Raw genomic sequence first — 24,246 nt, 5'->3', positions numbered from 1 at the left:
ACGTAAGAGAACCAGTGAGAGACAAAAAGGCATCCTTTAAAAAGTGCAAGTTAAATCCTAGTGAGGAAAATAGAAAGGAGCATAAACATTGACAAATTAAGTGTAAAAATATATTTAGACAGGCCAAAAAAGAATGTGAAGAACAGCTAGCCAAAGACTCAAAAAGTAATGGCAAAAAAAAAATGTAAGTGCATCAGACGCAGGAAGCCTGCTGAACAACCAGTGGGGCCACTGGACTATTGAGATGCTAAAGCAGCACTCAAGGATGATAAGGCCGTTGCGGAGAAACAAAATGAATTCTTTGCATCGGTCTTCATGGCTGAGGATGTGAGGGAGATTCACAAACCTGAGCCATTCTTTTTAGGTGACAAATCTGAGGAACTGTCACAGATTGAGGTGTCATTAGAGGAGGTTTTGGAACAAACTGATAAAATAAACAGTAGTAAGTCACCAGGGCCAGATGGTATCACCCAAGAGTTCTGAAGGGACTCAAATGTGAAATTGTAGAACTAGTAACTGTCGTCTGTAACAGCTTCTGTACCAAATGACTGGAGGATAGCTAAAGAGATGCCAAATTTTAAAAAGGGCTCCAGAGGTGATCCCGACAATTACAGGCCGGTAAGTCTGACTTCGGTACCAGGCAAATTGGCTGAAACTATAGTAAAGAACAAAATTGTCACACATAGATGAACATAATTTGTTGAGGAAGAGTCAACATGGTTTTTGTAAAAGGAAATCATGCTTCACCGATCTACTAGACGTCTTTGAGAGGGTCAACAAGCATATGGGCAAGGGGGATCCCAGTGGATATAATGTACTTAGATTTTCAGAAAGCCTGTGACAAGGTCCCTCACCAAAGGCTCTTAAGCAAGCTAAGCTGTCATGGGATACAAGGGAAGGTTCTCTCATGGATCGGTAACTGGTTAAATGATAGGAAACAAAGGGCCGGAATAAATGGTCAGTTTTCAGAATGGAGAGAGGTAAATAGTGGTGTCTCCCAGGGGTCTGTACTGGGCCCAGTCCTGTTCAACATATTCATAAATGATCTGGAAAAAGGGGTAAACAGTGAGGTGGCAACATTTGCAGATGATACAAAACTACTCAAGTCCCAGGCAGACTGCGAAGGGCTACAAAAGGATCTCTCAAAACTGGGTGACTGGGTGACAAAATGGCAGATAAAATTCAGTGTTGATAAATGCAAAGTAATGCACATTGGAAAACACAATCCCAACTATACATACAAAACGATGGGGTCTAAATTAGCTGTTACTACTCAAGAAAGCGATCTTGGAGTCGTGGATAATTCTCTGAAAACATCCACTCAATATGCAGTGGCAGTCAAAAAAGCGAACAGAATGTTGGGAATCATTAGGAAAGGGATAGATAATAAGACAGAAAATATTATGTTGCCTCTATATAAATCCATGGTATGCCCACATCTTGAATACTGCGTGCAGATGTGGTCACCCCATCTCAAAAAAGTTATACTGGACTTTGGAAAAGGTTCAGAAAAGAACAACAAAAATGATTGGGGTATGGAACGGCTGCCGTATGAGGAGAGATTAATAAGATTGGGATTTTTCATCTTGGAAAAGAGACGACTAAGGGGGGATATGATAGAGGTCTATAAAATCATGACTGATGCGGAGAAAGTAAATAAGGAAGTGTTATTTACTCCTCATAACACACGAGCTAGGGGTCACCAAATGAAATGAATAGGCAGCAGGTTTAAAACAAACAAAAGGAAATACTTTTTCACACAACGCACCTGTGGAACTCTTTGCCAGAGGATGTTGTGAAGTCCAAGACTATAACAAGGTTCAAAAAAGGGCTAGATACATTCATGGAGGATGGGTCCATCAGTGGCTGTTAGCCAGGATGGGCAGGGATGGTGTCTCTGGCCTCTGTTTGCCAGATGCTGGGAATGGGCGACAGGGGATGGGTCACTTGGTGATTCCCTGTTCTGTTCATTCCCTCTGGGCACCTGGCACTGGCCTCTGTCGGCAGACAGGACACTGGGCTAGATGGACCTTTGGGCTGACCCAGTCTGGCCGTTCTTATGTTCCTCCGAATCCTCCACATCCCCAAGACCGGCTGTGGGGTGAGCTGATGACTGGGGCAGCTGTCTGGGAGCCTGGTTTCACTGGTGTTTCCTTGGCCGCCTTTAGCACCCAGCCAGCGGCTCCGGCGCTCAGCCCCCAGTGATAGAAGAACTTGCACAGGATGGCGAGAGCCCTGCTGGTCACTTGTGATCTGAGCCCAGGGTTCAGAGATCCCCTGCCACTCCCAGCCCCCTGTGCTGAAGCAGGGACCACAGCTCCTGACTCCCCAAGCAGTGCCTGCTGTGCCTTCTGCTGCCAGCAGCCAGGTATGGGCCAGGAGCTCCCCACTGCTGTCACAAACAGACTGCCTGAGGCTAGCCCAGGGAACTTGGGAGGCCGCTGTGTCCTGGAGCTCCGGCTGATGGCCGAGCTCCTTGGCCTGACCTCTCTGTGGCTGTCGTGTGGAGGCAGAGCATAAACGCACAGGGCCGTGGGACTGTGTCCCTGCTGGCTGACGTGTCCTAGCCACTCTGCAGTGCAAGCTGCTTCCCTTGCGTGGCAGTGAGGAGAGACAAGGGTTAACCCTGGACTGGGATGTGCCCTGGTGTCTGCCTGCTGTGGGAATATGGCACTTTGCAGGCAATCTCTGCATCTCTCCAGGAGACAGCGGCCTAACACCCCTTAGCGCTGTGCTCAGGCCCTGGGCTCTGGACTGAGTGCCGGGCGAGCGCCCCAGCCTGCAGCACCCATGGTGGTATTCACCAGGCACCAGCCCCTCTTAGCTGGCGTCACGCATCTTGCTGTGGAGTGGGGGTGGGGAGAGCCCGAGGCTCAGTCTGGCCTTGCTGGGAGTGGAGCGGAGCAAACGCTCCTGTCTGCCTCTGTCCCCCGCTGGAAAGAGGCAGCAGAATGTCACCATCAGGGTAATGGTCTATTTTTAGCCCCTAGTTCAATCTCTGTGCTCCTTTGCTTTCTGCTCTGCAGCTGCCAAGGTGCTGCTGGTTGTGGGCAGGGGGAGGAAGGGTTGTCAGCTCAGTGCTGGCCGCTCTGATGCCAGCCAGGGCTCAGCCAAGTGGCTGGTCTCCAGGCAGCCCCGAGGAGCGTGTGGAACCCTTGACCTGTACTCTGAGTCCATGTCAGCCCCTGCTGTCGCTCAAGGAGCGGGGAATTCTCAGAGCTTGGGGCTGAGGGTGCTGTGGGGAGGAGGAAGCTGGCCCCTACCTGGGGCAGAGGTGGCTGAGTCTGGTGAGCCTTCCCTGGAAGCATTGGCTGAGCAGAGTTTGCAGGCAGGGGGCGTGTGTGCCCTGGATCCCAAGCCCGGAGCCCAGTGAAGAGCATGCCAGGCGGTGTGACGTGGACTGTGAAGGCCAGCAGGTCTGCCACGGCCCTTGGCATCTCCTCCAGGGGCACAGCCCCAAGAGCCATCCTTGGCTGGGGCTCCAGCAAGTTCTGCCCGGGGCCTATTCCTCGGCTGTGTTGGTGAATCTCCAGCAGATCCCTGATAACCCTGGGGAGACAGCTGAGGGCTCCCAGGATGTCAGTGCTGTTGGGCCCAGAGGTGGGCTGCCTCCTCCTCTCTGAGGTGTGGTTTGTTCCTGCCCTCCTAGGACGACATCCTGTCCTTCGAGCCGGACAAGCAGGCCGTGTACCAGCAGGTTTACCGGCCCGTCTACTTCCAGCTGGTGGACGTGCTACTGCACAAAGCCCAGTTCCCCTCCGACGAGGAGTACGGGTTCTGGTCCTCGGATGAGAAGGAGCAGTTCCGGATCTACAGGTAGGTTGGGGCCATGCCCTGGGGGTGCCAACGCCCCTCCCTGCCTGCAGTCGTCTCCCCTGGGGGTGACAGGAGGCGAGCATGCTGTCCTGTGCTCAGACGTGCCCTGAGGGGCGGTGTGCGTGTCAGGCAGCAGATGGCATGGGATAACTGCCTGTCCGATGGGGTGGCCTGACCTCCAGGAAATGCAGAGCCACTGGGGGATCCCTGTGGATGGTCAGTGGGCGCTTTGCTTCCTCGGGGAGGCGTGCGGCATGAACCTCTCTGGGGGCAGGGGCTGCGGGAGTGGGTTGGGGTTTGGAGCTGACCTTGGGGTGCTGGCGGCTCAGAGCACCTCCAGAAGTGGCTGGGAGATGGTAGAGCTCTCTGTGACAGGAGGGGCAGTGCTCGGCAGTGTGATTCAGGTGGGTGGAGGCACTGCGCCCCTTCTCCCCTGCCAGGGACCCACAGGGCAGTGCTTCTGTGGTAGCGTCTTGGCCAGAGCTCTTTTTGGGAGGGGGGGGGCACTGCTGACAGAGTGCCAGGGGGAGGTGGGCAGCACTCGGTGACTCACACGGTGCTTCCCTCCCCCAGGGTGGACATCTCCGACACCCTGATGTACGTGTACGAGATGCTGGGAGCAGAGCTGCTGAGCAGCCTCTATGACAAGCTGGGCCGCCTCCTCACCGGCACAGAGCAGCCGTCCTCGTGGCAGGTGAGCAAGGCGCGCTGGGGCCTGGGTCGCCCCCCTTTGGACAGGGCTTGGCACAGGAAGGGAGAACAAAAATGCCAACCTGCGTGGGGAACGAACAGCAGAAGCCGTTACCCCCGGGCGTGTGCTGGGAGGCATCCGGAAGGGTCCACGGTGTCTCGTTTACAGGCTCACCATGAACTAGTTAGGCAGTGCCAGGGCCGGGCCGAGCCAAGCCAGTGCTGCGGCGTGGGAGCCAAGGGATGGCCAGGGCTTTGCTGTGCTAATCAGCATGTATCTCCTCCCCTTGGCATCCCAGCCAGCCGGCGGGAGGGCTGATTCACAGCCCAGGCGCTGCCAGCACTCAGCAGCTGAAGGCTGCAGCCTCCCTGGGTGGGCTGCCCCTGCTGCCAGACTGTGTCCCACGTTCCCTTCTGGTGGCCAGTGTCCGTCTGGAGGGGCAGCGTGCAAGTGGGTGGGCCCCTGCTCGGGCAGACGAGCGCAATGGCTTTGAATCACACACCCAGGTAGGGGCTCTGGGGGCCCAGCCCTGCCCTCAGTTACCACATTTCTGTACTGATGGACACAATGTGGAAATTATCAGGGGACAGGCACCCCGGAGGCTTGGGCAGCTGGGAAGGGGGTAGAGGGGCTTTTGGCTTGTGGGGTCAGCCGGCTGTTTCTGCTAAAGGGATGTTGCCCCTGGAGGTCCCATCTCTCTGGGGTTGACTCTGTGGCCTCTTGCAGTGAGGAGGTGGGTGCCAAGAGAAAGCAGCATTCTTCCTAGGGAGAACACCGGGGACTCTGCTTTTCACAGCCTAGCAACCCTGCAGGCCCCTGCTAGCCCTGCCCTGGGCTCCCCTGCCCCACCACAGCTCTGCTGGTGCCTCTCCCTCCCTGCGCGCAGCCCCTGCTAGCCCAGCCCTGGGCTTCCCCACAGCTCTGCCTGTGCCCCTCAATCCTGACCCACAGCCCCTGCTAGCCCAGCCCTGGGCTCCCGGTTCTCCCCCATCTCACTTGCAGGCAGTGAAACCAGGCGTCCTTTTGCCCATGTGGGTAACCGTTTAAACCTCTGGCTGAAATTCACTCACCAAGCCCCAGCAGTGTGCAAAGGAGCTGGAAGGTGCTGCAGATCTCAGCACAGGTGGGGCTGCCCTGCCCCTGTGGCCCAGGGCTGGAACCTGGGCAGCGAGCTGGGTGGGGTGCTCCTCGGGGCTGGGGCAGGGCTCTGACTTGGTGTGTGTCTGCCCCGGTAGCACACGGAAGCCTTACTCTACGGGTTCCAGTCCATCGCAGAGACCATAGACGTGAACTACTCTGACGTGGTGCCAGGTCTGATTGGCCTCATCCCCCGGATCAGTATCAGCAACGTGCAGCTGGCCGACACGGTCATGTTCACCATCGGTGAGATGTCTGGGGGGGAGGGCTGTGCTCGCCGGGGGGGCACACGCTAGGGGAGGAGCTGAGCCTTCCCTCTCCTCCTCCTTCCAGGCTCCAGCTGCTAGGCCCTGCTTCCTCCTCCCCACTGGCAGCACTTCATGGTGCAGTGTTGTGCCTTGAGTGCCACAAGCCACTGGCTGCAGGGCCAGGCCTTCTGCTGCCTTGACGCTGAGCGTCTCCCCTCCACCTGTCCTTTCCGGGGAGCAGGGCCGGGATCTGGCAGGGCTCTCCTGGGGAAAGAGGCTGCGCTGCTGGTTGCAGTGAGAGGTAAGAGCAGGATGAGTGACCTGCGGCGTGGTGGCGCCACCCTGCACTCCCTGACCCTGCCTCCCGTCCGCTGTGCGCAGGGGCCCTGTCCGAGTGGCTGGCTGACCACCCCGTCATGATCAACAACGTGCTGCCCCTGGTGCTCCAGGCCTTGGGCAACCCAGAGCTCTCCATCTCCAGCGTCTCCACCCTGAAGAAGATCTGCCGGGAGTGCAAGTACGACCTGCCCCCCTACGCTGCCAACATCGTTGCTGTGTCCCAGGTAAGGCGTAGGTGTGGCTGGGCAGCAAGCGGGAGCCTGGAGCGCACCCTTGGTCTCCTGAGCCAGGCCAGAATCGGGGGGCAAGGAGGGGTGGGGCTGCCCAGCATGGCACTGGCCCAACGGTGCAAGGGCAGCGTGGGGCTAAGGAGCGGAAGTGGACAGCGGAGCAGGAAGCGGAAGTGAGTAGTGGGGAGGCTACTTGGCAGGCCACTGAGCAAGTGACACCAGCAAGGGGGCAGGACTGCATTGAATTCAGTCTGGGCCTTTGGTGCTGCATTCGGTGGGGACTGTTCTCCATGCCACAAGGGGGAGCTCTGCCCACCCAGTGGGCTGCTTCCTGAGCCCTGGAGGAGGCGCCTGTCGGGAAAGCCCAGCCCTTCGAAAGCTGCCTGCTGAGCTCCCTTCTGCAGTGCTGCCGTGGGGTGTTCCCTGGGGCCTGCTCAGTGCCAGAGATCAGCCGCTCTGTGCACTAAAGGTCTAGGAGCAAAGAGTGGGTTCATTCTCTCCTAGTCCAGCCTTACGCCCTGGCTAGCTCTTTCAGGGCTCCCGCAGCGCCCTGCCTGTGAGTGGAAAATGGCAGGCAGAGGCCAGGAGCTCATGGGAGCCCCGTCCTCGCTGTTAGAAACCAGGGAAGGCCCCGCCCCAGAGCCCAGTGCTCGCACCACGGGGCCAGCACTCAGAGCACAGACTGGTGCACAGCTGGCATCAGCACATCCCGCACCGGCAGAGCTGTGAGACTGGGGGGTGGTTTGAGTTGTCCAGCCACACAATTGGGCCATAGCACGGGGTCAGGTGCAGCGGGAAAGCTCCGACCGCCCACCTTCCTCTGGGACTTGGACTGGTAGGGCCAGCAGGTGCGAGGCCCGGGGACTCCAGAGCTTGGCCAGTTTCAGCCCCACGGTGAACAAGCCGTGTTCAGATGGCACCAAGGGAAGCGGGGTCTGGGCCCTGCCATCCTGCTGTGCTCTGACCCAACCCTGGGGCTGCACAGGGGAAGGGAATCGGCCGGAGAGCCCCTGCCCGGGACAGAGAGATGGATTTAACTCCTCCTCCTCCTGCTGGTTGTGAGGGGGCCCCAGCCCAGCGCTCGGGTGCATGGAGAGCCGCACACTGCTCCCGTCTGCTGAGCGGCACAGAGTTGAATTTGGGCAGCAGTTGTAACTTGCTCTCCCCTGGCAATGGGGGAGGGCACTTCTGAGATTCAGCGCCTCTCTCTCTCTCTCTCTCTCCCCCTTTAGGACGTGTTAATGAAGCAGATCCACAAGGTAAGGTGTCCTCCTTCCCCTCCTCGGTAGTGCCGCCAGCCCCCAGAGCAAGGCTTCCCCAGGGCCCTGGGCCCGCAGCGCAGCTCAGCATCCTGGCAAGGCAGAGAGGGACCAGACCAGGATGGGGGCAGCCCGAGGCAGCTGCCGTGCGCTGGCTGTCGTGGGAAGGTGTGGTCCCTCCCGAGGAGGAGCGGGAGACCTAACGGCTGCCTCTGCAGCACAGCTCGTCTCCAGGCTGCCTCCCTAGCTTGACCTGGCAGCAAAGCACATTGCAGAAAGGGAAGCACTCCTCGGTGCGATGCACGGGGCCAGACTGGAATGGGCCTCACAGTTCCTCCGCCCTTAACGTCTGCAATGGCTCCCTGCTGCTCTGTGGGCTGCCTACCAGCTACCCCCAGCCTGAGGGGATGGCAGGTCTCCCCCTCTGTCCAGCCAGGAGCCTCTCCACCTCGCCCATTCAGCAGGCAGGCCGAGGGCAGCTGTCACCCCAGAGATGAGTTAGCAGAGGCAGGTGGCAGCCAGAGGACATTTGTCGTTCTTTGCGCCATGGAGGTGGCTGTCCCTCTCTACCCAGCTTGGGGCAGGCACTCCTAGCATATTCTAGTCAGTGCTGGGCCCCTCGGTCCCGGCCCGGTGCTGCAGCACGTCAGAGTCCCCTGGCCTCTCCCCCAGCCCAGAGCTCTTAGAGTGCTGACCACAGTGTGTGCTGGGCCGTGACCTGTCCCCCAAATCTTCTCCCCAGACGAGTCAGTGCATGTGGCTGATGCAGGCTCTGGGCTTCCTGCTCTCGGCGCTGCAAGTGGAGGAGATCCTGAAGAACCTGCATTCTCTCATCACTCCCTACGTCCAGCAGCTGGAAAAGCTGGCTGACGAAACAGTGAGTCACCAGCCCCTGGGGTTCCTCCTCTCTCTGGCCAGCCCAGCCCGGCCCCGCTCCAGCTCGGCTGGCCGAGGCTCCCTTTGCAGGTGCTTTTTCTCCTGGCCTAGGCCCCCATCAGACCCAGAGGTGCGGGGCCCTCGCCATGGGGCCGGCCCTTGGGGTGCAGGTTGCCTTTGCCGTCCCCTCTGCACCGGTGGATCTGCGAGCCTCCATCCCTCACACCAGAGACTCCCTGGGCTCTCATGGGCAGCAGTCCCCTGGCTCCTCGGGGTCGTCCCACGTGGCACCCATGCCACCTCCCTAGGGTGTCCCGGGGCACACTGATGCCAGACGGGCTGCCTGTTAGCTCTGCCACCTGGCCTGGCTCACAGTAAGTGTCCCCACCTCCTGCTGCTGCCAACAGCTGGGACTTCGCTTCTTCCAGGGGAAGCACACGGGGCTCCCCGAAGTCACTGGGGCTCCTCAGCTGGTGGGAGGGTGTGGTGGGGTGAAGGTGGGGGCGCATTGACCAGATGTGGGGAGTGACTTGGGCAGGGCTGTTTGTGGGAATCCCGGTGTGGTTCTGGGCTGGGAGAGGCTCCGTCCCACGTGCAGGCAGGGGGGACTGATGGCTTTGCTTCCCCTGCCAGCCCAACCCCTCCAACAAACTGGCCATCATCCACATCCTGGGCCTGCTCTCCAACCTCTTCACCACGCTGGACATCAGCCACCATGATGACGACCACGAGAGCACAGAGGTCAAGAAGCTGCCTGTGCCGCAGGGACCCAACCCGGTGGGTGTAGCAGATGTTAGGCTCCAACACTTCCCCACCTCCCTTAGCGACAGGCTCTGGGCGAAGGGCAGCCCTGCTGGGGCTCTCTCACTGCCACCTTCACCCGCCCACGGAGCAGCTGGCCTGCAGCCCAGCCAGAGCCACCCCTGCCGGCTGGCAGCGTGAGGCTGGTACAGCCAGGCAAAAGGAGAGGCAGCTAGCGCAGGTCGTGTCCTGTGGATGATGGTGCTAGGGGAGCCCAGCTGCACTGCTTCCCTCCTCGCCTCTCCTCAGCAGCATCCTCGTGAGCTGCTCTGGCTGGTGGCTGCATTGTGGGTTGCCCACCTGGTGGGGGAGGTGTCTGTCTGGTGTGGGGGAGGAAAGGGTGTCACAGTCTCTGAATGGCAAAGGTTTGGGTCTGGGCCTTGTTTAACACCCACCAACCCTGGACATGGGCAGAGCCCTGTCCGTGACGGGGACTCCGGGTAGGGCAGCTGGGTGCAGTACAGCCGAGTGACTGGGCCGTCCCCTCTCCTCCCTGGCAGGTGGTGGTGGTTCTGCAGCAAGTCTTCCAGCTCATCCAGAAGGTTCTGAGCAAGTGGCTGAACGATGCCCAGGTGGTGGAGGTAACTGGCACCTGCTGGGTCAGACTGACGTGTCATACTGCAGCCTCACCCAGAGCGGGCAGTCCGATGGGCAGGGTGCTGGGTGACACCACTGGTCACCTGCTGTGGGCAGAGCCTTTCTGTTCAGCAGATTGAGGGGCACCGGCAGAGCTGGGGGAACCCTGGGCAGGGATAGCAGGGGGTTGCGGGTCGGGAGTGAGGGGCACCGGCAGAGCTGAGGGGAGCCCAGGGCAGGGCTGGCAGGGGGCTGTGGGTTGGGAGTGAGGGGCACCAGCAGAGCTGGAGGAGTCTGGGGCTGGGCTAGCAGGGGCTGCAGGTTGGAAGTGACGGGCACCGGCAGAGCTGAGAGGAGCCCAGGGCTGGGATAGCAGGGGCTGCGGGTCAGGATTGAGGGGCACTGTCAGAGTTGGGAGGAGCCCAGGGCTGGGCTAGCAGGGGCTGCGGGTCGGGATTGAGGGGCACTGTCAGAGCTGAGGGGAGCCCAGGGCCGGGCTAGCAGGGGCTGTGGGTCAGGATTGAGGGGCACCGGCAGAGCTGAGAGGAGCCCAGGGCTGGGCTGGCAGGGGCTGCGGGTCAGGCGTGAGGGGCACCGACAGAGCTGTGGGTGGGGGAGCCCGGGATTGGGAGAGCAGGGGGCTGTGGGTCAGGAGTGAGGGGCACCGGCAGAGCTGAGGGGAGCCCAGGGCTGGGCTGGCAGGAGGCTGTGGGTTGGGAGTGAGGGGCACTGGCAAAGCTGTGGGGGGGAGCCCAGGGCTGGGATAGCAGGGGCTGTGGGTCGGGAGTGAGGGGCACCGGCAGAGCTGAGAGGAGCCCAGGGCTGGGCTAGCAGGGGGCTGTGGGTTGGGAGTGAGGGGCACTGGCAAAGCTGTGTGGGGGAGCCCAGGGCTGGGATAGCAGGGGCTGTGGGTCGGGAGTGAGGGGCACCGGCAGAGCTGAGAGGAGCCCAGGGCTGGGCTAGCAGGGGGCTGCGGGTCAGGAGTGAGGGGCACCGGCAGAGCTGAGGGTGGGGGAGCCCAGGGCTGGGATACTGTGGGGAGGGAGGTGCATTGCCGGTGGAGTTAATCTGCACAATGCAGCATGCTTCTCGGTCTAGCTGTCTCTGAGCCCGTAATGCTGGCTCCTTCCCTCCCCCTGAGCCAGTTCTGCCCTGCGCGGTGCTGGGTGCGTGCTCTGAAGTGTGACTTACGAGGCCCCTCCTCTCGGCAGTCCGTCTGCGCCATCTTTGAGAAGTCCGTGAAGACCTTGCTCGATGACTTTGCCCCCATGGTTCCCCAGCTGTGTGAGATGCTGGGTCAGATGTACAGCACCATCCCCCAAGCGTCTGCGCTGGACCTCACTCGGCAGGTAAGTGTCAGTGCTGCACGGCCCCCAGCATGTGCCAGGTGCTGGGATCTCAGAGCTGGGGCCAGAACCCCACTTGCTGTTTTTGCTGGCTTGGCCTCTTCTCTTCTCTCCAGTTGCCTCCCTTGCTCCTGCTGCGCGAGGGCATCCCACGCAGGCCTCACGATCCAGCCCTGCTGCTGGGGGCTGATCCCCCCACCTCGGAGAGCAGGCTGTGTTGTCGAGGTGAGCCCACAGCTGCTCCCTTGGCCTCCAGCACCCTGTAAGCGGGGAAGGGCAGGGGTCTCTCTGCCCGTCCAGTCTGGACGCAGGCCAGGCATCGCTCCTGGGACAAAGCGAGGCCTGCAGCTAGGCTCGCAGCTCCGTCTGGACGCCCTGCAGCCCTGGGTGGGTCACAGGCCACCCATAGCTTCCATCCCTCTCTCTCTTCCAGCTGGTTCACATCTTTGCTCATGAGCCTGCCCACTTCCCTCCCATCAAAGCCCTCTTCCTGCTCGTCACCTCCGTCACGCTCACCCTCTTCCAGCAAGGTACGTGTACGAGCTCTCCCTCCTGCTGGGGGCCTGGTCAGCCTGTTACGTGCATGGGCTCTCGGGTGTCTTCCCAGGAATGGCCATTTTCACTCCTAGCCAAGCTCACGGGGCCCCCTCTGCTCCTGGGAGGCGGGTCCCTTCCCCTCCAGCCCAGTGGAAGTGACGGGCATCTCCTCCCGCAGCACAGAACTGAGAGTTCAGCTCACAGCCCAGCCCCACGCAAGCCGCTGAGAGCACGTTCCAGGGGGCTGGTGTATGGCGCAGGAAAGCAGGGCCTCAGTCCAGGGTTGAGGGTGCCCTGGAGTGGGGAGCGGCCTCGCTGGCAGTTCTAGCCGTGCCTGTGCTGCTCTCATGGGACGAGGCGCACTGGCTGGCACCAAAGGGTTAATGTAAAGCTGGTATCGGGGTTCTTCTCACAGGCCAGTGGCGTTCTAGTTACCCCGGCACCCAGCAGGTGCAGGAGCAGACAGGGACATCCCTCTTCAAAGCTCCTGCTCCCCTTCCATGGGCTGGGTTCCGTGGGGGCAGGGTCGCCCCGACCCAGCCCAGAGCTGGGCTCTCAGGAGTTCTGCTCCCCTGGTGTGTGGTGGAGCTGGGAGCTCCGGAGCCAGCCCTCTCCGCTTTCTCCCACTGGTGGAACCGGGTGCACGGGGCCTCTGGCCTCTCAGACCATGTTGGCTGTGCTGTGCGCTGCCCCCCAGCGGGTTTGGGGACATGCAGCCAGCCCCTGCACTCCCTGGCGTGGTGTGCCCTGAGCCCTCGGGGGCTTGCTGGGGTGAGGGGCCTGTGCTAACGATCTAGTTCTGGGTCTCTGGCAACCGGCTGGGCCTGCTCCCCTGGAAGTCTGTGCAGAACTCTGCTGATGTCAGCGGCAGCAGCTTCGGGTGGGGGGCTATGGCCAGTAGAAGCTCTTGGCCCAGGTCCCAGTGGGCACGGCACACCCCAGGGCAGCGATGGTCCCGACTCTGAGGATCGGGGGGTAGAGAGCCTCACCCGTTTCAAAGGGCTGGGAAGTGAGCGAACCAGCCCCAGGGGAGACTGCCTGCCCGAGTGCAGCCCAGCGCCCCGCCCATGGGGGCTTCCCCCCCTTCAGGATACAGGGACCCTGTTCTGTGGCAAACAGCCCTGAGCCAAGCAAGTGGATGCTGCGTGCGTGCTGGCCGTGCCTGCGCAGGGAGCTGGACTGAATGCCTCACCTGTGTTAGCGGAGAGAGGCTTGTGTAGAATCAGAGGCCAGGTGGCCGTGCCGTGGAGTTCTCGAAGCTGTGAGCGCTAGCACGGAAGGGACGCGGGGAGCCGGCTCTCGGGTTCCTGCACGCAGAGTGGATGGCAGAGCCAGCCGAGCGTCTGAGGAGCAGGGCCGGGGAGGGTGGCTGTTCCGGAGGCTCCGGTGACTTGGGCCCCTCCTGGCCTGTTGAGCATTTGCTGAGGTTTGTCATTTATTTGTAGTTATTTTTTCAGGACCAAATGGTTTTGCAGACTCCCGTTCAGTCCCCCAGTTCAAACGCTCTAACTCTCCTTGTGGAGATGGTGCCCAGCGAGCCCCCCCGCTTTTCCTCCCGCTCCTCCTCCTCTCTGAGACACGAAGAGCTCCTCCCGGGCGCTTGGCCGCAGTCCCTGGGGGCTTCGGACCCTTTCCTTTGCGGTTTCTTTTTGTTCTTGGGTTCTCCAGTTTCATGATTTTTGTATGTTTTGTTTCTTTAACTTGCTTCAAGCTGCTCATGTCCCCCCTCCTCCCCCCTCGCACTCCTCCCCCGTCCCCCCACACTCCTGTTTTCACTTGTAAATTCTTTCCGTATCACATAACTATATGATGTTGAGTTGCTGTTTGTATGATTTTCTCTTAAGTTACATCTTTATTATATTTTTAGGGCCCAGGGATCATCCTGATATTGTTGATTCATTTATGCAACTCCTGGCACAGGTGTGTTTTAGTTTCTTATTCATTCACTTTCTGTTCTCTCTCTTTCTCTTATTTAATTCAATTTAAACCTATTTTTAGCTTTCTGTTGACAACGTTTTTTTCCTTTTAGTTGAATATCGAGTTTCTCCATCTGTTTCCGTGGAAGTTGAAAACAAAACATTCTCCTTTAGTTCTGGGTTTGCGCCATCCCCTGGGCAGTGCCCTGCTCTGCAGGAGCCTCGGAGCTGCCGCCTCCCGGCGAAATGCGGAGGGGTGGGGGCGGCCAGAGCCGGGACGGGATCCTCACGCTGCTCCGAGCTCAGACTTGTTCTAAAGAAAACTAGAGCGTTTTCCACTCCTCCAGCTGCCTCTCTGCCAGGTGGGAGGTCCCCTTGAGCCGAGACCAGCCTAGCTAGATGGCTCTCTCATGGGGGACAGAGCTCCCTTGCCCCCAGCCATCGCACCGTGGCCCCAAACTGCCCTTTAGAAAGGCAGTCTCCCTCCACGCCTGCAGGGGGAGCAGCATCTGGGGTTCCATCTGGAGCCGTCTGGTAATGGGAGCAAGATGTCTGTGGTGGCAGCTGGGCATCAGCCCGTCTGCCCTGTGTGCCGCCTGGGCAGGGTCCCTACTGTTGGAGGCTGGCGTCTGGATCGGGGAGAGCCCTGCACCTGTTCTGTGCTGCCCACCCGCAGCCTGCTCTCACACTGGGGCACCGGCTCGGGGAGGCTGAGACCCGAGCCCAGCAGGGTGGTGCTAGAAATGCAGTTTCTGAGGGCAGGCCCTGAAGCTCCATGGGGAGATGCTGCCTGGCTCTTTGGCACGGGAGGAGACGGGGCTGTCTGTCCCAGGGACGGCAGAGCTGGTGTCTGCAGGTCTCTGACCCAACATGCGCTGGCCACCCCTCTTCGTATGTCTGGGCTCAGGGCCGTTCTCTTGGCCGCTGAGTCTCGAGCTGAGGGCAGCCGCCTGCCCGCCAGAGGTGGCCACGCAGGGCTTTGATTGCTGCGGCTCTGTTGGCTCTGCCGGCATGGCAGTGTGAAAGGCCACCGCGCCTGGAGTGTGCTTCCCCAGAGGCAGCGCTGGCTGCCGTCACAAGGAGCAGTGTCCAAGCCAGCCCAGCTGTCAGAACGCCCATGGTTTGGAGGGGCTGGAGCACAGGGCTGCGCAGAGGCAGGAGTCTGTGTTATGCTGGTGTGTATATACACCTGTCGGGGGAGACACAGGATGCTGGCGCCTCGCCCCCACCTGGCAGCCAGCTTCCCAAGAGAACGTCTAACACCTCCGCAGGAGGGGGGCAGCCTCCAGGCACAATGCTGTGTGCAGCTTCCCAGGACAGGGGGACCCCTCGCCTGGGCCTCTCCATCGTGGTGGGTTTGAAGAAACCCCACCAAGGAGCTGGCATGCGGCTCTCCTCAGTAACAAAATGGCCAGGCCTTTGATGTGTGCCCGCATTGCCGGGAGCCATGCGGGTGCCTCAGACAGGGCCGGGCCTCTCTGAACTAGCGGGTAGAGCAGCCTCCTGACTGGGTTGGCAGGATCCCAGCCCCAGGGCCCTACAGACATGGTGGCCATGGCCTGGCCTAGGCAGTCGGTGGGGTGGACGCAGTTGCGATGAGCGGTCCCCATGGTCCTGAGTCGTGTGTGGGTCCTGCCTGGCTGGTTCACTCGCTGTGGCCATGTCTGCCATTGGGAGTGGATCGAGACTGCACCTGCTGCTCCAGGGGAGCCAGGCCGGTCCCTAGCCCCCTCCAGTGCATGGTGCCTCTGGGGAATGCTGGCCCCAGCTTCTTCCTCCAGTCTGATGTTCTTACAGGGGCTCTGCCTGCCTGCACAGTGATGCGCCAGCGCGTGTCTGGCCCCACAGACCCGCGTGGCTGGAGCACACACTGCAGTAGATACAGGTACGTCTGTCCTGCGCTGCTCCTAACTGGGATCCGCTCCCTCCTCCTGCGCTCCCTAGCATAGACCAATACAAGCCCAGTCACCACTTGGCTTTTGTTTTCCAGCTGTGCGCCTCCTCCCAGCCCCGGCCCCAGCTGCTGTAGCCCTGCAGCCAGCAAGAGCACTGGGCAGCCGGGGCCTGGGATCGCTGCCTTCTGCCTCTGAAATGTGCCCAGTTCTTTCAAGTGCAGAACTGGCTGGTGCTGGAACGGGGCGGTTAGTACAGGGGCCGTCCTAGCAGCCCTCCTGAGCTCTTCCTAGCATTCCCGGCTACCAGTTCCCTGCCACCTTCCTGCCCGCCCTGGCTTTGCCCTGTAGATTGTCCGGCTGCCCCCTCTAGTGGGTGGAGCTGCCACAGGAGTGGGCGGTGAATTATCTTGCATTTCACAGACTCGCTTTGCCTGACACTGCTGTAATGAAAACCAATACGTGAGAGCGGTGTTTTGAAACTCAGCCTTCTGACCCCAGCCTAGTTCTACCCACCGGCGCGAGAGGGACTTTCAGGGGCTGGTCGCTTCCCATTGAAATCCATGAGTCATGAGACAATTGCGGTGTCTTGAAAATATTGGGTCTCCTCTGAGCCCTCCCAAGCCGTGGTGACCCCTCCTCTGTGCAGGGATGCAGCAAAGGTGCAGCCTGGCTACTCCATCCTTTGATGCTCATGCTGTGCCCTCTGCCCACCCTAGATAGTGCCACACCCGCTGGCTTCCCGAGGCCGGAATCAGCACGTTTCTCTAGACATTGCCCCAGCCCTACCAGAACCTGGTAGATGCCCACGCGCCCAGCCTTCCTGCCCCCAGGAGCACTGCTGGCAGCTGGCACCGTGTCTGCTGCTTCTGGGAACGCCTGCCCCAGCATCTCTGTCAGTGGAGGGGAAGGACTTTGCACCAGGGGTGGCTGTTAGGCTCAGGTGGGAGATGCAGCGACTGCACCCCACCCCTCCCAAAGCCAGCCTCTGCCTCAGCATCTGTTGGATGCTCGTCACCCCCCGGCCCTTCCTCACCCCTCTCTTGCAGCCCCATGCATTCCCCTCTAGGACGGCAGCCTCTCAGACATGGGGCACAGCATTTCTCCACCACACATGTTTTAATGCAGCCTCCCAAGTCCTTCCAGCTTGCCATAGCTGCCACCTCTTTTCTGGCCGCCTCTTTCTCTAGACAAGGCCAAGGCAGCTCTCCACATGCCCAAACCCAAGACTTGGAGGAATTGCCTTGTGCAGAGGAAGGCAAAATCTCCTCCTCCTGAGGACTCTGCTTCCAGGAGCTGATCTGACGTTGTGGGCCTGGACGGCCTCTCACCACATCCAAGTGCAGCAGTTTTCTGATGGAGTATCCACCCCTGCCCTGGCGCTTTGGTCCAGCAGTTAATCACCATCCCCGTTCGAAACCTGGCCTGATCTCTGATTGAATTTGTCCAGTTTCAGCTTCCAGCCCTGGGTCCTTGGCCAGCTTTTCTCTGCTCGGTTCAAGAGCTCTTTTCTCCCCGGGAAGGTACCTGGAGATAGTTGTCAGGTCAACTGTCAGCCTTTGTTTTTATAAACTGAACAGACTGAGCTCTTTAAATCTCTCACTGTCAGGCATTTCCTCCAGCCCTCCAAACAGATTCTCTCTTTCCTGCACCCTTTTCAGTTTTTCCACATCCTTTTAAACATGTGGCCCCCAGTGTGCCAATGTGAGTCGTGCCAATGCTGCGTACAGAGCTGCAGTCCCGCTCTCCTCCCACTCCCTGCTCTTCTGTGGCTTTATCCCTCTGTGCCACAGCAGGGCACTGGGAGCTCCTATTGAGTGGCTTGTCCGCTGTGACCACGGGATCCTTTTTCCAGGCCCTGCTTTCCAGGATACAGCCGCAGGCTGCAGGGGTGGCTGGCATTCCCTGTTCTCAGATGGATGACTTGGCATTCGGCTGCATTAAAGCACAGTTTGATTCCCTGGGCCCAGCTTGCCAAGCCATCCGGTTTGCTCCATATGACTGTCCTCATTACGTAACATGCTGCCAGACTTCGTGCCACCCACAGATCTGCTCAGCAGTGATTCTGTGTTTATTTCCAGGCCACTGACGGTGGTGTCAGGCCTTGAGCCGGTCTCTGGGGGACCCCACTAGAAACACCCCATTCAGTGAGATCGGTCAGCCAGGCAATTCTTTTCTTTAAGAACATGACAACATGAGAATGGCCAGACTGGGTCAGACCAGTGGTCCGGCTAGCCCAATATCCTCAGATGGAAAGAACAGGACCGTTATCAAGTGATCCATCCCATCGCCCAGACCCAGCTCCTAGCAGTCATTTATTTATAACTCCTGTTTATATATTTATATTTTTCACTTTCTTATACTAACCCAAACATTCTAGGTGCCAGCCTATAAAAGCACTCTACACACCAGAAGTGAGAGAGCAACAGATTCCGGAAACCCTGGGTTCCCACGTATTAACCGTCCTGTTTCTAGAACATGGATCTTTAGGGTATTGGGGAGGAGAAAGAAGTTACATGGGTGAAGAACTGGCTATCAGGTGCTTTCTCGAAGGTGTGTCGTGGTAGTTTTTAATCCGAATTTCATTCCAAACCTCTACAAAAGTCGAAATATTCTATCTGTGCCCTCACCTTTACCATCCGGACTTGGCATCTCAGCAAAGAACGAAATGTGTTTGTGTAGCAGAGCCTGCTGTCCATAAAGCCATGCTGTCTGCCATTGAGTACATCACCATTCTTTATCCACTGAACCAAGGCCTGCTTCTCTATTATTCTGCCTGGGATTGGTGTCTCCTCCCGAACTGAGCAAGCCACTGCCCATGTCTGCCGTGTGCTTTATAAGGTCCAGAAGCACTTGTGCCTCCAGACCAATGTGGATGCCTCGGGCCTGAAGCCACCCAGAAAGTTTGGGTTTCTGGCTGAGGGCTCTGCCTCCTGCTCAGACCCAGCAGTGCATGCGGGAGCGGTTGCTCCAACACCAGCATGGGGCCTCCCTACCTCCTTTGCATGACGCTGGCCCTGTGGGACACAGATAGACTCACCTCTCACCCTAGCCTGGAGAAGGAGGAGAGGCCATGTTTTTCATTATCTGGGCAGCCCTCATTCCCACTGGCTCTGTCTTAGCGGAGCTGTCTGTCAGCAGCAGGAAGACGCGCACTCTGGCTCCTTCCCAAGCTTTGAGCTGCCTGGGGGCCCGGTTCCTGGTTCAGCAGCGCCCCTCCTTCCATTCACCAGTGCCTCCCAGGCGTGTCCCAGGCCTGCCTTTCCTGTCCACGTGTCACAGCAGGCCAGGGGCTCAGGACTGTGCTCCAGGCCTTCCTTCTCTCTGTCAGTCTCTGGGATGGGGGCTGCTGGGGAGAAATGTGACTTCCAGGAAGCCTCACCCAGAATCCCAGCGGATGCCAGCCTGCCCAAAGGGCTCCTGGAGCTCCTGGAGAGAGTCCACGCGCCCAGGCTCGGAGCAGAGGGCCCAGCCCCTCCGCACTTTCTCCACCACTCTTGATTCAAACAGGATGTCACAGTTGGGCAACAGGTGCCTGGGCAGCTCCAAGAGTTTCTTCCTCAGGACCCAGGCTCTCCGCGTCTCAGCCCAAGTAGAGCGCGCCCATCGGATCAGCCTGGCCCCCTGCGCCCATGGGAAGCTGGAACTAGGCAGCTAGGATGAGCAGAACAGCCCTTTGCTCAGCTGAATCCTGCAACCCTTGGCAATGCTGCTCTGTCCCAGCTCAGCAAGCAGCTCCAGCCGTGGGGGGCTCACACCTTCCCCTTCCATGGGCTGGGGCATGGGCAGACCTTTCCCAGGTAGATCAGAGGGTACTGAGTGGGGGTAACTGTCATTGGGGCCAAGGCCTCTGTCTGCAGAGACTCCCCTGTGGCCGCAGCCATGCTGCAGTGGAGGTGGAGCTGCTGGAGTTAACGGGCTGGAGGTTGGCTGGCTGCTCCCATCTCTCAGCTGATCCCTGTGAGAGAAGCCATTTCACACACACCATCGGCAGCCTGGGCGCCCTTTCCATGGCATGAGACTCAAAGCCTTCATCCTTAGGGGTGTGGGGATTCCCCCAAACTGGGTTTAGGAGGGGCCCAGCTATGGGGCTGTGTAGGAACTACTGCTGCCTTGGAGCTCAGCCACAGAGCCCATCTGGGCAGCTGCTCACGTCAGGCCCACTCGCAAGGGCCCGTCGAGAAGTGGCGTTTCGGTTTGGCCCCTTGTGTTCTCACCATGGCTCCTGTGAGCCTCCTCGAAATGCTTCCCCATCTCCGCCCACGGAGCAGGGGGCCCTGCCTGGGTCAGCTCCCACCCACCTTGTCCGTCAAGAGCTGGCTGCTCCCTCCTTGTGCCCTACCCCCTCCTCCAAAGGAAGCAGCTCTGCCATGTCTGACAGGCCAGGCCTGTGGCCCTGCACTAAGGGGCAGCGTGTCCAAGGCTCTGCTCTCTGTGCAAAGTGCGCCCAGAGCCCTCTCCTGGACTTGCCTCGCTCCCGTCGGCCTTGCCCCGAGGAGGACAGAGCCTCCTATGGCCAGGCCTCGGGCTGCAACCTGCCTGCCTTCCTCCTCTGCTCTGCTGCTCCGCTCCCTTCCTGGGCCTTGCTGTGGGGTGGCCTGCACCCTTCCAGAGCCCTGGCTGTTCTCTGGGATTTTGGGCGCCAGCATGGCCCGAAGGATACGTCTACACACAACTCCACACCAGACCTGGGTACAGCTGACTTGGGATCAGGCTGTGGAGCTTTACAATGGCTGTGTAGATGGTCGGGCGCAGGCTGGAACCTGGGTTCTGGGACCCCACAAAGGGGGGGGGGTCCACCCTGAGCCCAAATGTCTACACAGCAATTTTTAGCCCCGCATTGCGAGCCTGAGTCAGCTGATGTGGGCCTGCCATGGGTCTTTCATTCCGGTGTGGTCGTAGCCGAGCAGGGCTGGTGCGTGGAGTGAGTGCGTGTTCCTGCTTCCAGGCAGGTGGACAGAGGTGTCCCGCAGAGCTCGCTGGCTGGGGGAGGCCTGCACAGGTCTCAGCGCATGTCAAATCTCCTCCTCCCTCTAGAATAAACCCAGTAAGGGGCTCCTGCCTCAGGCGTATGGTGCGAATCCCTTCCTGGGTAGTGCACGGGGTGTGCATGGATACACCTGGATATTGTGCCTATGTAGGAGGAATATCCACATGTTACACTGAGCTTCCTCCCCGGGCATCACTGATACATGGCTGAGGTGGAGGCAGGTAAGTCAGCTGCCCCAAAGCAGTGCAGAGAAATCTGCTAGTTCCAGCCGCAGGCCGCGCTGCTTGATGTATAGCCCCTGTCCTGTGGGTGCACAGACCGGGTAGGTGGCTTTCATTCCTCGGGCCTGTGTCCCTGGCCGACTCCTGTAGTGTCCGTGAGGTCAGTCTGTGCAGTGTGAAATGGTGGTTAAGTGTAACCTGTGCAGTCCCAGCAGCAGGTCGTGCATGCAGACAGCTGCCCATCCGCAGAGGCTGATGAGAACAGCTGCAGCGACACTATGCTAGAAATGAGGGGTCTCAGTCCTCATGCTCCAGAGCACAAAACTTCCATGCCATCCTACAGGGAGGTGCAACTTCCTGCAGACATGGGCCTGGCCTGTCACGCGGGGATGTCAGGCCAGCCAGCCTGCTGCTCTGTGGGGAGAGCCCCGTGCGGTCACCACAGCCGCGCTAGGGGAAGGGCCGGGGAACCACTTTATTTTTTACGGTAGACGTCTCAGCCTTTCCCACTGCCCTGCGAGCAGACAGGGCCACTGGCTGGCATGGAGGGCTGCATCCTGTTTGTCTATACACACCTGCATCGTCAGGCGCCCCAGTCACACCAGTAGAAACAGCCCTGTTTGTGAGGAGCACAGCTCAGGGCTGGCCTGTCACTGCTGGCTCAGGCCAGGGTGGAGCTTGTGAGAAGGGCTGGGGCAGTCTGTTGGGATGGCGGGTGCAGCATGCTGAGGGGCCGGCGTTATCCCAGGCAATGGGAATCGGGCAGCGGCAGGTGTCTGGGTCTGCGTCTGCCCCAGTAGCTGGGCACGCTGCTCAGCGAGAGGCTGGTCAAATGCCCAGCGGGGGCAGAAGCCGGTTTCCCGGCTGTGCGCAAAGGGCATGGGGCCTGTCTGCTGGCGGGGGTTTCTCTGGGCACAGAGCTGCAGCTGTTCTCCCGGTGCTGCTGTGACCAGGGTGGGAAGGATGGTCAGCTGCTGCGCTGTCCGTGGTGCTGGCAGGCCGCGCTGGGCACTAGCCAGGCCAGCAGAGTGCGTGTCCTCCAGGCTCCCTTGCAGGCTGTGGAAATGGCACGACTCTGCCTGGCCAGTCCCTCCTGCCATGGGAGGGCTCTGGGATCAGGGAATTCCTTGGCTTTCTCCCGCTGGGCCCACGCCGGAGCAACTCGGGTTGAATCCCTACATTTCCCATTAACTGGTGACACACATCCCCTGCCTCTTCTTTGAAGGCCCCGTGTCTCGGCGGGGGTGGCCTGGCATCCCCGGGCCTAGAGCGTCCCTCCCGCCAGTGGGGGCGGCTGAACAGCAAACGTCTGAGCCCACCAGGCAGCAGAAGCGCCTCACACTTCAGAGCCGCTTGCTGCTCAGGAGATGCCAAGCAGTCTAGAGCTGCCTCCCCTTCTCCAGCCACGCCCCGTTGATCTCTGGCCCCCAGCCGCAGAACCAAGGTGTAGGGAGGTGACCTGCTCAGCCTTGGAAGCAGGGCCCTTGCTCTGACCCGGTAAACTCTGTTTCCCCCCCCCCTGCCCCCGGGGAATCCTCTCTTCATAAGAAAAGAGGTGGCCAAAACAGGAGTGTTTCTACTGCCTCCTGCTGAGCCGGGCCCTGCTCGGCCCTGGCAGCGTCCATGTGCCAGCAGTGTGCACGGAACAGCCGTGGCCACTGGCCACAGAGTCCTGGGGCCTCGGGGAGCACTGGGATGGGCTCGATGGGTGTTTTCTGGGGGAAATGGGTTTCCCCTTTCTGCTCTGCAGACTGGCCGTGCCAGGTAAGTGTGTGCCCGGTGGTGGGGCAGCAGTGAGCTCTGGGTTCGCTGTGTCTGCTGGCTCTGCAGACCGGGTTATTGTGGCTCTGTCTGCTTTGCAGGCTCTCAAAAGGAAGCCCGACCTGTTCCTGTGCAGCAGCCTGGACGTCCCAGCGGTGTTCCAGTGTGGTGAGTAGCCCTGGCAGCAGGGGCCGTGGCAGCCAGCCCCAGCCCCAGCCCCTCTAGGGAGCCTGCAGGGAGCTGCGGGGGTGTCCTGGAGAGGACCGGGGAGGGGTGGTGGCTCTTCTGGCTGCTAACCCTGGTGGTTTCTGCCCCTCAGGTGTTCTCTCCTTGAAGTTCCCTGAGGCCCTGACCGTCAAAGCTTCCTGTGGCTTTTTTGTGAGTATTGTGGCTTCCCTTTGTGGCTGGTGGTGGTCGCATGGCTGCACTCCAGGGTGACTAGGGGTCTGCTTGGGGGAAGCTGTTCCCATGCAGTCCCCTGGGGGCCCCAGGCTGACGGGCCCCATCCCTGGGTCTGGAGGAGGCTAGATAACCAGGGCTCCTCTCCTGCTGCAGCTGTGGGACTTGGCGGCCTGAACCTAGCTGGGTCCCCTGTGCCCTGGGGTTGGCTGCAGCAACCTGCCAGGCCCTGCTGTGCAATGTTCTGTGCCCCTCCCCCTGGCTCTGCAGGAGCGGCAGGGTGCTGGCACCGGGCGTCCTGCTCCTTTGGGCCCTGGGGGGGGACCCCCGCGTTCTGCTCCAAATTCACTGACCCCGCTACGGAGGGGAAGGGCTTGGGGGCCCCGTGCCCTGGGGGAGGGGGAATGGCGGCTCTCCCGGCTCGCTGCTTGGGTGCTGCCTGAAGGGCTGCTCTCTGGGGCTGGACTGAACTCCCCGGGTCCTGTTGCAGACGGAGCTGCTGCCTCGGTGTGGAGAAATCCCCCCTGTGGGGCAGGTGGTGCATGAGAATGGCAAGCTGCTGCTGCAGGCTGTGCTGGAGGTAAGGGGGCAGGCCCTGGAGTGGGGGAGAGGGAGGGTTTGGGGCAGGACCCCGGGGAGAGGGAGGGGGGCAGGGCCCTGGGGGCACTACAGGAGTCGGGGCAGACCCTGGGGCATGTTCACCTGCCAACGTAGCTTCCCCTCAGCAGGCCTTGGCCAAGTGTTGAGTCCTCCCTGCGTGGGCCTGTGCCTGGTGGGTCTTCCCACTCCCGCAAACGGGTCTGCGCTGTCCCTGCAGCTCCTTGCGCCCTGGGCAGTGTGTTCTTGGGGCACAGAGTGATGCTCCACCAGGGCTCCCCGCAGGAGGAGGGGCCCCGAAACTCGGGCCCTTGGCTGGTGCTGCCAGTCGGGCGCTCCTCTGGCACGCACTCAGCAGGGTCTGTGCTTCGCAGGGCATCGGGGGCCAGGCCTCCCGCAGCCTGATGGATCACTTTGCAGAGATCCTCTTCGCCCTGAGCAAGCACTGCTTCAGCTACCTGAGCGTCTGGATGAAGGCGGCCATGCAGCAGGAGGGCTTCCCCTCGGCCCGCCTCAGCCCGGAGCAGAAAGACACCTTCAGCCAGCAGATCCTCAGGTGGGGCTGACCCGAGGAGCCCACAGAGTGATCCCAGAGGGGAGGCGCCTGGGGCAGG

General features: G+C 60.3%; 1 protein-coding gene across 2 annotated transcripts in view; it reads left to right on the top strand.

Moving 5' to 3' along the window:
- The window catches only part of IPO13 (importin 13), a 61,375-nt gene that overhangs the window by 35,570 nt on the left and 1,559 nt on the right, over nt 1-24,246 (top strand). For both annotated transcript variants that reach the window (XM_039485290.1, XM_039485289.1), the window contains exons 5-19: nt 3,650-3,816; nt 4,390-4,510; nt 5,743-5,890; nt 6,274-6,455; nt 7,694-7,720; nt 8,463-8,597; nt 9,230-9,373; nt 9,898-9,978; nt 11,185-11,322; nt 11,753-11,849; nt 13,724-13,776; nt 22,738-22,804; nt 22,956-23,014; nt 23,526-23,615; nt 24,007-24,188. In XM_039485290.1, coding sequence (XP_039341224.1) covers nt 3,650-3,816; nt 4,390-4,510; nt 5,743-5,890; nt 6,274-6,455; nt 7,694-7,720; nt 8,463-8,597; nt 9,230-9,373; nt 9,898-9,978; nt 11,185-11,322; nt 11,753-11,849; nt 13,724-13,776; nt 22,738-22,804; nt 22,956-23,014; nt 23,526-23,615; nt 24,007-24,188 — 1,691 coding nt within the window. The remainder of the gene's footprint in view (nt 1-3,649; nt 3,817-4,389; nt 4,511-5,742; nt 5,891-6,273; nt 6,456-7,693; nt 7,721-8,462; nt 8,598-9,229; nt 9,374-9,897; nt 9,979-11,184; nt 11,323-11,752; nt 11,850-13,723; nt 13,777-22,737; nt 22,805-22,955; nt 23,015-23,525; nt 23,616-24,006; nt 24,189-24,246) is intronic.

The sequence above is a fragment of the Mauremys reevesii genome, linkage group 8 (assembly GCF_016161935.1).
Source record: "Mauremys reevesii isolate NIE-2019 linkage group 8, ASM1616193v1, whole genome shotgun sequence".
NCBI classification, from domain to species: Eukaryota; Metazoa; Chordata; order Testudines; family Geoemydidae; genus Mauremys; species Mauremys reevesii.
The sequence above is the reverse complement of the archived record's forward strand: the minus strand, read 5'-3'. Positions and strand labels throughout refer to the sequence as shown.